A 13,542-nucleotide genomic window follows, 5' to 3' on the forward strand; every position below is an offset into this window, starting at 1 on the left:
CTGAGAGGTTAACAATATTGGCTGAACAGGCAAGCTCTCTCCAGTGCTGTTTGGTTGGTCATTCATAGAAACAATGTAGTGCTTCCAATATATTCAAATGAATTTTAAGTCTGGGAAGTGCAAGATATTTGATGGTTTGAAAAAGCTACTACTCAGATCTCTTCTCACAAACTCTCCCTCATGCCTCCCCATCCTGTGCCTCACTGGTTTTAAGTCTGCAAAAGTGAGAGTTTTTTAAGGTGAGTTTTTGAGGATATAATAATTACTTTAAGTCATGAAAATGAGTGAGGCACCATATAATTATGAATTCAAAAGATTTTTCATTTTCCATATTTCTTCCAGAGGCTCTCGACTGCCTTTTCCTGCAGCACACAACTAGCCAAATACACTCATTATCCACAGCCTACAGCCTTCACTAAGGGAACTCAGGCAAACAAGATGTCAGTGAGACACAAAGGTGTCCTGCCTCTCCATTTTCACACAGAGACATTACACCATTTGGTAGCAGAATTAAGGACATTTTCCACCATACAATCCACCTGAACATTTCTTTTTCCAAAATAGACCTGTTCAGGCTTTGTTCAGTACTGTTGTCATGAAGACTGATAAATGTTCATATGGCAAACTAATCCTGTTTGCTTTTTACCAGCCTACTGAAATAACCACCTGCAGTAATAACAGTAATGGCTTTTTCTTTCCTGGACAACCCTGTACCTGTACATGTGCACAGTGCTGTGCTCAGCTGCACAGAAATCAGGCAGAGCCATCTGTGAGTTCACCTTTGATCACTTTGCTGATCAGGTAAAGTAAACTAGTTTTGTTATTTCCCAAAAATCTGTTTAATGATATAAACATCTCTGTCCAATTTCCTGTCTTCTGGGCCTACCAGACATGCCTGACTTTGTCAGCAGAACTACATGCAAGGCTATTTTTCTATATCAGTATCTCAGATAAACTTTAAAGCTGTCCTAGATAACCTGTCAAGAAAAGTGTATGCCATTTTCCTCATCATTGTACTATGATCTATCTGTTCATACAAACTGAACTGTTTCAACACAGCCTGAAATACAGTTCAATCTGTCAACAGAATATTTTTCTCCAAGGACACAATAATGAAACTTCCCAGGGTATCATACACTCTTAGCGATGACATTAACAACCCAGTAAAGAACTGAACTCCCCACATCTGAACCACCAGATCTGGAAGCCTTTGATGAGTACAAGTGTTGATCTGCTGCCAATACTTCAAAAGAAGTGATGTTAACAAAGCAAACAGGCCAAGTGTTTGCAGCAGAAGGCAGGAGAATTTTCCCTGGGACTCACAGCGCTGCCCTGGCAGCCAGCAGAGCAGGGCAATGGGACACCAGTCAGTGCTGGCTGTGTGTGGCACCTTCAGCTGCATTTTGGGACTGCCACACTTAGCTCAGATGCCCTTCTTCAGCAGCTGCTGCTCTGAGGTGTTGCTGATGCCTGCAGCAACAGACTGCTGTAAGAGACAAAAAATTCCTGGGAAGTCTAGTCCAGCAATTTCCTTATCACAAACAAAGAGCCACTGACAAGAAAATACTGAGAGCCTGTTTATCAGTTCCTGTTAACATGAAAATATGCTGTGCCCCTCCCACTGTGAGGAAAGGTTCTGGAATCATACACTGAATCGTAGTGCTTCCTGCAACACAATATATTGTGTTATCTTATTTTGTGCTTTTTCATGTAAAGGTATTTACAGGTAAGCTACCTGACTGTAATAGGAATGTCAAGGCTCCTGCAGGAAACACATTTTTATTGCTCATTTTGCTGTTGCACAGCTTTATGTGGCAGTTCTGCTGCTCACTTGCTTGCAGGATGCACCTTTATTACACAAAAAAATCACACCACCTTCTCATCCTACATTCATAGTATTTACACCATGCAGACCTCACAGCTCCTGCACTCTGAAAAGCTGAAACACATTCTCTGCTGTGCCACATGGCTACTTCAGTTCTGCAGTGAAATACCCACAAATTAGCAAACAATAAAACTCAATAACCCTAAGACATATCAGCTTTTCCAAAGAACAGCTGAATTCCATTCCTAGCCAGCTAATGGTTCTAACTAGTGCCACTGTGCTACCTAAAGTCTCATGAAGTCTTGGCATTTCTCCTAGTTTTCTAGGTCTGGAATTCACTCAGTCTCTGCTGCTCTTACAGATTCTGAATTACCAAGGTACTTAGGCAGGTGCCTACCCTAAAATGCATAAGTAGTCCCACTGATTTTAATAGGATTATCCATGTGTTTCAAATTAGTCATGTGCATAAGTACCTTTCAAGTGCAGGCTATAGCTTTCTATAGCCCCCAAAAAGTTAGGACTTTTTTCTCACCGTAACACTAACTTTTGGAGGAGATGTAAATAAGGTGCCTCCATGGCCGCATAATGATCAGGTGTGCCACAGCTGAAGCAAGGATCAAGTGCTCCAGAACTGTTAAGATGCAGAGACACCATAAATATTATATAACTAGTGCAGATTCAAAGAAAATGTTAAGAACAGGTGCAGCACAGCAGCAAGCCAATTTAATTTACCCATCTCTCTGTATTAGACAAAAAGTCTAGTGTCTTTGTAAACATTTCATTTTTTCAGCTTTCTTGGTACATTTGCATTTAAAATACAGCCTGCACAGCCCCAGAAAACATATCTGTGAGAAGAAAACGTCAAAGCGTCAAACCCAAGAAAATCACCACCTGTATTTTACAAGCTGTATCCTAGACAGGTAACTATTTGTCAATGAAGAAAACAAATTGCTCTGTAAGAGAAAGCATATCTTTGGAGATCTTCAGAGAAGTACTCTCAAATGGTGCAAAAAGTCCCCAAAACTCAAAATAAAAAAGACATCTTCCACTTACAGGACAATTGTAGAAAACTAATTAATAATACCAAGGTGTCCTGTCAGTGCATTATTAACCATACGGTTCTGTATGCATTTGTCATTACAGGATGTGTGGGTCTGTCTACCCAGAACAGCAGAACGACCCCCAGCTTATCTGATGGTGAGCTGCTTTAACAGGCAGCATTTCAGAGGACTCACATTTGGGTTGAAAATTTGAGCGACAACCTAATGGAATATTCTCAACACCAGATCTCGTTTAGCACTCGTCCTCCAAGATTTGAATCACAAAGCACACCTGAGGTAGAGTGAGGGACTGGAAATCCCAACAGTAATCCTGCTGACACGGAGCTGTCCGTGCTCAGCCCGCGGGCCGCCTCAGCCGCTGCGCCGGCCGTGTCCCGGAGCGGCCCGGCTCAGCCGCTGTGTCCCGGAGCACGGCGGGCTCGGGGGCAGCGCTGGCCATTCCCCGGAGCGCGGCGGGCTCGGGGGCAGCGCTGGCCATTCCCCGGAGCGCGGCGGGCTCCGGGGCAGCGCTGGCCATTCCCCGGAGCACGGAAGGCCTAGGCACGCCGCCAGCCCTGCCCGGAGCCCGGCGGGCCGAGCCGCCCTTTGTCCCCCCGGTTCTCCGGAGCCGCTCCCCGGGCGGGCGGGCCTGAGGCGCTCCCCGCGGGCTGCGGCGCCCCCTGGCGGGCGCGGGCGCTGCTGCTGCGGGTGCAGCGAGCGCCCGAGGGCCCCAAAGTGTCCCCGCGGACACGGCCGGGACACCCAGCGCCCAACCCACCCGGGACACTGCCCGCACAGAGCGGCGCCTTCCCACCTGCGTTCATGCTCCGGTTGTAACTGAGACGTGATCTGGGTTATTTATAATGTCTAGCGCACTGCTAGACATTAACATGCTTCTAACAGGAAGATCTTACAAGGACTGACATCTGCACTAAAAATACCCAGCCAGAACACCTCTGTCAAAACCTATGTTTTACTAGGTTGCTCATAAAAGCAATCTATATACCTTCCCTTCTTATGCGAAATCTGAGAAAAGTAATTTCTTTCAAAACTGAAACTTTATCATCACTCTGCTATGCAGTAAGTTTGTGCTGTCCTCTGTACTGTTTGCATCACTTGCTGAAAAGATCAGCATTCCTTTCAAGTTAGAAAGAAGACAAAACATAAAATACCTTTGAGCTGCGCTATGATTGTAACAGCAGGTAAAAAAAAAATTAAAAATTAAAGAATTAAAAAATAAAATAAAATAAAATAAAATAAAATAAAATAAAATAAAATAAAATAAAATAAAATAAAATAAAATAAAATAAAATAACTCAGCTGTGTAACAATGCTAGCCCACATTTTGTACGCCAGCACCAAGAAGTCCCACATCTAAGAAGAGAATTTAGGAAATGGCTAGCACTCAGTCAGAAACATGAAAAGCATATGCTTACCTGCAGTTCCTAAGCTAAGCAGTACAGCAACCCAAAATACCCAGAACACAATGAGAATCAGAAAAGTCCAGAGTGGCTGGAACAGGAGGAAAGGAATTCTGCCAATGATTTTGCCAACAATTCTAAAGAGCTGAACAGAGAAAGGAAGCCTCTTTCTTAGTACATATATAAGGGAGAGCAGAACAACCTGTTTCAGGAAATAAAAAGACAAATTGTTAGGGGTTTGTCAAGAAAATTATCAGAGTTGTCAAATGTGAGATCAGAGGATACAGATTTCACAAAGACATGACAACAAAGCAGTTGATACAATCTTACTACATAAGACATTGCCTATGTTCTCAAAGAGCCTGTGGATTAAAATTTATTTTCCTACAATAGTCATTGCTGGTTTTTTTTAACAAAATAGTATCCATAAGACTTTAATTGATCTAATGGAAACTGTCTGTTCTGCTTTATAGCAAACATAAACATACATTACACACTGCACATTGCTTTCACATATCCTGGATGTCATGAACTTTTAAACTTTCTTTCTACTCAGGTCAGCTTGCTACTGTTCACTTTCACAATGGTAGGAGAACCAGTCCTTTCCTGCAGTCCACAACCCAACTAGTTTCTGAGCTATGTATGTATAGGAGCAAAGCAGACATAAAATGAAAACTTATTTAAATAAATTATTGTCTTCCAAAAGTAAAAATCCCAACCCGCCAACAACAAAGCCCTGAGTCAAAAATCTCACAAAATCCCCAATACTTTCTATGTGACAAGGAACTATGACCAGCAATTAAAAGGGAGGCTGGAATCTTTACAGCAATAAACACAACCAGTGGCAGCTCCTTCACTAGTTTTCTTGCCTGCTCTGGAAAGAAGCCACCAGCTCTGAATTGAAGCATAACCTGCGGCAGTGGCTGTTCCCACAGCTCTGCAAACAACAGTCAGTTGTACTGGAACACACCAGCACTCAAAGAAACTTTTTCTTACCTTTTTAGTATCAGCAGATGTAAAAAGGTCATAACTTTTAGAGGATATTAAAAAAAATCTGGTCTGTGACACACTTATATTTGTCACTGTAAACTGCCAGACTGTTCATATCTGGCAAATTCCATATGGATCTTACTTATCTCTAAGACAACAGGACAACTGCTTTGACAAATGTCTCATGAAGTATAAATTGACTGTACCCTCAAATTGAGAAATGGCTCCTTTTAACATTGCAACATCAGAGTGAAAAAACTCTCTTCAGAAGTTGCAAACCACTTAGATTTTCTATTGTAAAACAAGGTCATTGAGAGAAAAACAGAATTTAACCCTGTAACTTGAGGTCTAGACAATGCTGCCTGCGTTTCACTGCCCCTTTCATTGTCTCAAAGACCTGCCACCCCTTTCTCCTGCTGATAGGGTGGGATGAATCCACAGATCTCATGTCCATACTCAGCCAATGCCCTGTGCACATTCAACATGATTCTCCAGTGAGCTGATGCAGCACAAAGTGGGCATGGAACACAATTCTGGCATTTTTACACCAACAACACTGACACAGTTTGTACAGGTTTGAAGCATGGCAAGGCTAAAAAACAAGTTTCACAATGAATATATAAAATTATTTTTGTAGTTTTGTTGGGGGCCTAAAAATCTATTTAGAGCTAGGGATCTTTAAAGTCCTTTCCAACCCAAACCATTCTGTCATTTTATGATTATATGTGAATGAATGTAAGAAGATCTTGGAATTTACTCTCATTTTCCAATTTGAAAAGAATTAGGAATTATTTTTATTGTTGCAGAACCCCTGTAGTTCAAGTTTTCAAGTTACAGCCTCTGCCATTGCTTAGGGCAAAATGCTACTTACAGTGATGATTGTTGAGAAGATGGCATATCCAAGTAGGAATTTTACATTTTCCTTTTCTGTTTCCAGTTCAGTGCTGGGGTCATTCCTGTAGTCGTAATGGAGCCACCAGAGCACACCTGACACAACTGAGCAGAGCAGAGCAGCGTGAGGGTGGCAGGGCACGCTGCTGCTGGCAGGATGATGCCTGCCCACCCTCCCTTCCCAGTGTCCTGCCCTCCCACCATCCCCCAGGGCTCGGGAATACTGCCAGCCACCAAAGTGAGCCACAGGACCAGGGAGCACAGAGAAACTTCCAGTAATGGCCTGTCAGACTGAGGTAAAACCGCAGCAGAACATTTGGATTTCTTGCATTATCCCAAAGCTCAGGCATGTAATTTCATTGTGGAGATCCAAAGCTAACTTTCATGGAATGACAAGCTTTAGCCAGAGAGATTCCTATGGTTCAGTATAAGAGTTCACTAAGCATTCTTTGAAACAGTAGCATTTTCATAACTGCCTTCATCTGCCAAAAGAAATGTTGTTCCTAGGCATCTATAAAAACAATAAACATCACCATCATCCTAACACTCAGCAGCTGGAACAGCACAGCCAGACCTTGGCACCAAAAGGCCTCAGCTTGGAAATGACTGTGGTAAGCTGAAGGTTACTGAGGATGGCCACGGAAATAAAGGATAGCTGTTTGTTCAGCTGCTAATCCTTCAGTACAGTGAAACAGTAAGTATACTTACACAACAACCCAAACACAACCAGTGCAATCAGAGTATGGATGAAGAGGGTCTGAATGAATCTGAAGGCTAAAACCAGCATCAAAGAGAAGGCTGAAAAATACATAAAGTTTGAGTGTTACAACCCTTTTCATTTTAAATATAAATTTAAGGTTCTTGTAGAATTTTGGCTTTTATTTTTAAACAGTAATGTTAATAGCAACAACATTTAATAAAGCTGGCAAGCTCTTTAACATTTAAAGCACACAGTTACCTCTAACGTAAATAATAAGAAACTTATAGCTGATATATTTCACCATGGGAAATACTAGCTTTTTAATAACATCTTATGTAAGAGTCAAGTATTCATGCTGATGTAATCTTTTTCTTCAACAATTTCTTACAGTCCTCCAAAATGAGGTATTTAACCATGTCATGGACCACAGAATCTGATAGAGATCTGCATTTCACCAGTCTATTAAATGTCTCCTGATAAAATCTGATCACTCTTCCTTAAAAAATAACTGTGCCCAGAAAATATGATAAAAGTCTACTTTTGAATTAAACATATAGACTTACAAGAAACACTTTAACCTTTTAATTGAATATCATTATCCACTTTTTACTTATAACCTTACCTAGTGCAAGGACACTCAGTCCTACCACAGTATCTCTTCCTGCCAATATTCCACTCAGAATTCGGTGAAAAACATCCATTTCATTAACCATACTTATGAGGACAGATGCATATTTGGAATAACATTCAGGATTTTGTGGAACACAGCGATTAAATAATGGAAAGGATTTACTGAAAGGTTGAAAACAAAAGTGGTAAAAAATATTAATTACTGGACAAACAGTTTAAAATCCACAGAGATCCATCATGCCATTCTCCACAGACAGCATTCTGCTATAAAGAGTAGTTTTATGTATAATCTGCAGAATAAACTCCTTAACAGTATCATGCCTGTATCACTGTACCAGAACAGATCCATTCAAGATCAGCCTGAGGAAAGAAATTAACAACTCTCTCATCAACCATCACCATCAGCACATAGCTCCTATTCCCATTCTAGTCTGGCTTCACCTGCTTTGCTCCCATGTATTTATGTAAAAACAAAGTTCATGCTAACATAGCTGCAACCTATGCTGTTGTAGATAATTCTAGATCAAAACCACTTTGTATTGCTTTTATGATATTTAAGCATTCTAAAAGCCACACCAAAACAATGTTTGCAAGGCACAATTAATGGCACCAAATATTTATACAAAATTATCTGGCACTCCCAGCCAAGCTTCTTGCATAAATTTATTGTCCCACTTTGGCAGCACTGCCCTACAACAGCCAATGGCAAAATCATACCTGAAAAGGAGAGGTTTTGTTATCAACAGCTAAAAAATTTACTAACTAGCTTTGCTTCTACCATGTAATATTTTTGTGCAAGATGAATAACTTTGCTGACTTCCTTGGCAAACCAAAAAAAGGCCTAGAGATTTGAGGAAATAAGTGAAACACGCCATATTTTTTCATCAATTTACACGCTGTCTTTTGATCCACTGTATGTAATGTTTTTACATGTCTCCTGCTCTCTCCTCTTCATTTTGTTCTATTTTCTGCTGTTCCAAGCAGATGAATTAGCTCTGCAAACACAGAGATTCCAATTCTCTGCTGTATTTTCACGACACAGTGGAACTTAAAATCACGAGTTTAAGAATTTTGACTCACAAATGCCTGATTTGACAAAGACAGCAACATCCACATATCTGTGCTTCAAGCCATCTGGCTATAAAATTATTCTGATGGAAATTTCTGGGCTCAGGAGAAGAAGCAAGGCCAAAGACCACATCCTTGGCATTGAGGGAGAAAGCAAAATCTGTGCAGGAGCTAAGCTGTTCCTCATATGGAGTGCTTTTTCCTAATTTGGAAAAGGAAGAGGAATGGAAGGGTAGAGGAATAAAGAGTAGAGGAATGGAAGGAATGCAATCCTTGTTTGTTCTGTGGGACAGGACACTGGCATGTTCACAGGCACATAAAAGAACTTGTAAGGATACACAGACAAAAAAATAAATAAACAAAGCAAAACCATCCTGACTGTGAAGCAAATACAAGATGTGAGAAAGTAACAATCCATAAGAAGCTGTTTGGACTGAAGGAGGTTGTAAAGCACTCAGTCATGCTTACCTTGGTGGAACTGGCAGTGTGGGACACAACTGAGCTGCCTTTGGATTTACTGTGTAACTGGAAACATTCAGGCTGTAAACACAAAGGAAAGAACCTAAAAAAAAACAAACAAAAAAGAAACCAGAGAGAGAAAAAAGTAACTTAAGATTAGTAAAAAATTGAGAGAAAAACCACATTAACAGCTAAGTTTTGTTGCACTTCCGGTTTGATCCCTTAGCAGTCCATTTTCATCCCTGATATTCCAGTGGGAATATGAATAGCAAATTAAGTAGTTGAGTAAATATAAACCAATCTCTGCAGGATCTTTTGCCTTCTCAACTTAACCACAGTTATCACTTATGTTCCTGGAGGGCAGGCACACTGTTTGCTCCAGAGTGCCATTAATCCTTGCTCACTAGGACTAGAGAAAAACCTGAAATGATGGAAGCTACAATAGAACCAGGCCCTCCTGAGTTAGAATAGAATACATCTGTATCCAGAAACCTAACTTGTGCTGGCATCTAGGTGAAATATTTCCAGGTTCTCTGCTCCATTAGACAGCACTCCTGGGAAAGAAAGGCTGGGCAATCCAAGCCATTCAAAATGCAAGATTTCTCCCTGCCTTGACATAAACATGCAAGCAGTTTTAGCTGGAATTTGATGCAATTATGTTTAGTTAGACTGAAAATACTTATATAATCTCACAGGTGTTTACAGCTTCTGTAGATACAAAATTATGTCAAACTACTCCAGAATTAAATTAAAACAAACATTGTCAATTTAAATAGCAATCTCTGCCAAATAGAACAGCAAAACAAAAAAAAAATAATGGGATACTGACCTCCAACAATAACAGCTATTAATATTCATATGGTCTGAAGTTTATATACACCCCATGAAATAAGGCTTAGGCTACAGATTATTTTATTTACATGTTGGAAATGAATAAACTGGAGCCTCTTTCACATAACAGCTATTTCTGACAGCATTTTCATCTTGAACACCAGAATCAAATAAAATTTCAAGGTTTGTCCTGGATTTGCTAGGAAGTGAGGGGTTGTGTGGTACTTAGTTGCCAGCAGGGGTTAAACTACAACAAAATGCAATAGCAAACGTAGGGATCTAATGTCTAGAGGGATAAATCCACTTGTGTCTTCACAGAATTAATAATTCCGCCACAGTTTTAATTACATTTAAAGGAACCAGTTGGACAAGAGTCACAAACAACATATGAACTCTGGTCACCTACTGGCACCCCCACCAAACTTCACTAGTTCATTATCAACAGTCAGTTTTCTGTTACATAATCTCAGCACTGTGCAGGAGTTAATGAACAACTTTCTAATTTGCATAAGAGAACTGTAACATTTCTAGAAACTGTGGGTTTGAAATAAAGCAGAAACAAGACATTTTATTTTCTGTTATCATTAACTGTTCAGGAAATTAATGGTAAAATATGACTCCCTAGTGTAAGAGCCATAACAAAAACAAAGTGGAAGCTGCTCAACTGTTCTACAGACACACTGAGGTACTCATATTCCCTGTGGCACACCATTATTCCTTGCAAAACTCTGTAGATCTTCCAAAGAGTTGAGTTGCTGTTGTGGACAACTTGACACGCACAAGGAAAGTGAACTGATTTTGGGGCTTTGTATTTCCAGGCTGCATGAATTCAGAAAGAACACATACCTAGAAAGAAAAAAGATCCTCTTCTCAAAAAACAAGCTTTCTTGGTTTTTCATAAGTTTAAATTCTGAACCTTCTTTTTAAAGTGCTACAAAGCAAGTGAAACTTTTTCCAAAGGAGTCAGTGGAATGACTGGGAACTTCAATGTGCAACATGCTTAAATAGAAAGATTTGCCATATAGAATGACTGCCTGTTTGGCTGATGTCCCATTTAAGATCCTCTTTAAGAAGGCAGCTGCATAAAGCATAACAACACAGCAAATTTTCGAATTCTACCTTAACTTTTTAATTTCAATCACTCTTCTGCACTACTCCCACCTTTTTTGCCTTTCAATACACCAGTGTATAGTTACACAGATGTATATGACTGACAACTAGAAGATGTGTATTTTACTAAGTTCTCAAACATTTGATTGACTTATACATTATCTGATGCACTTACTTTTTATTAGTCATGTCCAATCCAGAAAGATTTGCCCCTTCTACAGGAGTGTTCTTCCGACCACATATGTTCCCAAAGCTGTCATATCCAAGCACAAGTCTTTCTGCAGCACCAGCCACCACAGCATAGCCACTTATAAACACCTGTTAAAATATTTTTTTAAATATGAAAGCATGCTACCATAGCTTTTCCTTCCTATTCAATAAATATTCCTTTTAGGTCATGCATTTTTGCCTCCCAGTTGCAAACGATTAAATCTAAAATTCACCTCTCTGCACAAAGCCAGAGCAAGTCACATGGGCAACTTTGGCCCTAATGCTTCCTTAGAGCTTTCCCTCATCTATTGTTGAACGTATATAAATTAAGCAGAATAACACAGGAGAAGGAAGATAGAGGTCCTGATTAAAATAAGAGAAAAGCATTACTAAGGTGCTGAACACTGTTCCTAGAGATGTTCATGTGTGTCACTAGGCAAGATCACTCAAATGGTGACTTTTCTTGCGCTCACTACATCTCATGTTACAGGATGACCTTCAAGACACACTTGGACAATAGAATTGCTGCCATGATGTGCCCTTGAAGCTGCTAGTGAATGTAATCAGAATTATTTTTAAACACAAAATATATTTAAAATTGAGATTACCTGAAATTTCAGGAAGGAGTATCTTTAACATATGTAAAAAACCTGTAGAAAGCCACACTGTGCAGTGTCACTTAGGTGACACTGCCCTGACCTTTTAGTTGTTCTGCTGCCAGATCAAAGTTCAGTAGATCATCTTCTTGTAAACCCCAGAGGTAGCTAAGTACCTCTGCTGGACAAGTAGCAGCAATTCTCAGTCAAAATGAAACACCTTGTCCAGGAATGCAGCTTAAACCCTCCTGTACATTGTGGGGGCCAAAACAATCCCTGGAAAGAACCTTTGCAAGTGCCAAGAAGCAGCAATTCTTCTGTGAAACTGGTGAAGTCCTGAGTACTGCTTTACCCAAGGCTTATCTCCCCATCACTCCAGCCACGGAAGAACTCAGTGATGCAAGCTTCTCCTCTGTCCCATGGGGTGCAAGTCACTTTTCACACACACCAAGGACAATCACTAAGCTCTGTGGCTATGTGCCAACTGCTGGCTGCAGCAAAGCTCCCCAGTCCCACATTAACCACTGCTGCCTTGAGTGAGTACAGCTGAATATTGGCTGTGCTCGAGACAGATTGCACAGACCAGCACAACTGCCTTCTAACCTCAGCTTTACAGCCTTTATCTGTGCTTCTACTTTTAGTACTTGTGACTAAAGATTGGATCTGGGCAAAAACACGTCTCATACACAAACATGTACAAATGTGCTTCTTTAGTTCTCAGAGCAATCTCATTTTTGCTTACAGCAGACTCTTGTTTTGATTTGTCCTTCCAGGAAACAAACAAACTGTGCACGCTTACCAAACCAGCCCAGAAAAGACAGAAGAGGAGCAGCCAGAGAATGTCCGTACACTTTCTGTAAACGGCTGGTCTCCATTCCGGTAGCTCAGAAACACTATCTCCAGAGTCCTAAAGAGAAACAAAAAAAGTTCAAGAAAAGAACAGAACAAACTTCCTGTGAAATTAACTCAAGTTGCAGAGGGCGGAGATTTCAGCAAACGCGTAACTTCGCCCCTCAGTGCGGAACACCTGGCAGCTCTTTGCCGTGGCGAGGCGCGCTGCCTTCACACTGCCCGCGCTGTGCCCCCGCTCCGTGCCCCCGCACTGCCCGCCCTGTGCCCCCGCTCCGTGCCCCCGCACTGCCCGCCCTGTGCCCCCGCACTGCCCGCTGTGCCCCCGCACTGCCCGCTCAGTGCCCCCTCTGTGCCCCCCGCACTGCCCGCCCTGTGCCCCCCGCACTGCCCGCCCTGTGCCCCCCGCACTGCCCGCTCTGTGCCCCCCGCACTGCCCGCTCTGTGCCCCCCGCTCTGTGCCCCCTCACTGCCCGCTCTGTGTCCCCCTCACTGCCCGCCCTGTGTCCCCCTCACTGCCCGCTGTGCCCCCGCACTGTCCCGGCCCGCGCTCACCTGCCGCCGGCCCCCGCGCCGCTCCATGGCCGCGCTCTCCGGGCCGTGCCGGGCCGGGCTCCGCGGGGGCGGCGGGCGGGCCCGGGGCGCAGCCGGCTCGGCGGGGCTCGGCTGCCCGGGGCTCGGCTCCAGCGCCGCGGGGCCGGGCCGGGCCGGGCGGCGGCACCTCCGGCAGCTCCGCCCGCCGTGTGTGCCCGGGCCCGCGGGGCCGCTGCGCCGGCGGGAGGGAGGGAGGGAGAGAGCGGCATTGGTGCCCCGGGCACTCCGCTCCCGCTCCCGGGAGAGGCGCTCGGGGTCCGGCAGCTCCTCTACAGCTCCAGGTTTATACAGGGCCCCCGCGCGCGGTGGGAGGTTTATATTTCCCCCT

At 42.7% G+C, this 13,542-nt stretch overlaps 1 protein-coding gene across 3 annotated transcripts in view; it reads right to left on the bottom strand.

Moving 5' to 3' along the window:
- The window catches only part of SLC44A3 (solute carrier family 44 member 3), a 35,201-nt gene extending 21,974 nt beyond the window's left edge, over positions 1–13,227 (bottom strand). For all 3 annotated transcript variants that reach the window (XM_058030601.1, XM_058030600.1, XM_058030599.1), the window contains exons 1-9: positions 13,176–13,227; positions 12,571–12,678; positions 11,141–11,283; positions 10,565–10,701; positions 9,034–9,127; positions 7,490–7,659; positions 6,876–6,965; positions 6,148–6,272; positions 4,302–4,488 (exon numbers count right to left, since the gene is read on the bottom strand). In XM_058030601.1, coding sequence (XP_057886584.1) covers positions 4,302–4,488; positions 6,148–6,272; positions 6,876–6,965; positions 7,490–7,659; positions 9,034–9,127; positions 10,565–10,701; positions 11,141–11,283; positions 12,571–12,678; positions 13,176–13,202 — 1,081 coding nt within the window. In that variant the 5' untranslated portion in view covers positions 13,203–13,227. The remainder of the gene's footprint in view (positions 1–4,301; positions 4,489–6,147; positions 6,273–6,875; positions 6,966–7,489; positions 7,660–9,033; positions 9,128–10,564; positions 10,702–11,140; positions 11,284–12,570; positions 12,679–13,175) is intronic.
- Between the last annotated feature and the right edge of the window lie 315 nt (positions 13,228–13,542).

The sequence above is a fragment of the Melospiza georgiana genome, chromosome 9 (genome assembly GCF_028018845.1).
Source record: "Melospiza georgiana isolate bMelGeo1 chromosome 9, bMelGeo1.pri, whole genome shotgun sequence".
In the NCBI taxonomy this organism is placed as follows: Eukaryota; Metazoa; Chordata; class Aves; order Passeriformes; family Passerellidae; genus Melospiza; species Melospiza georgiana.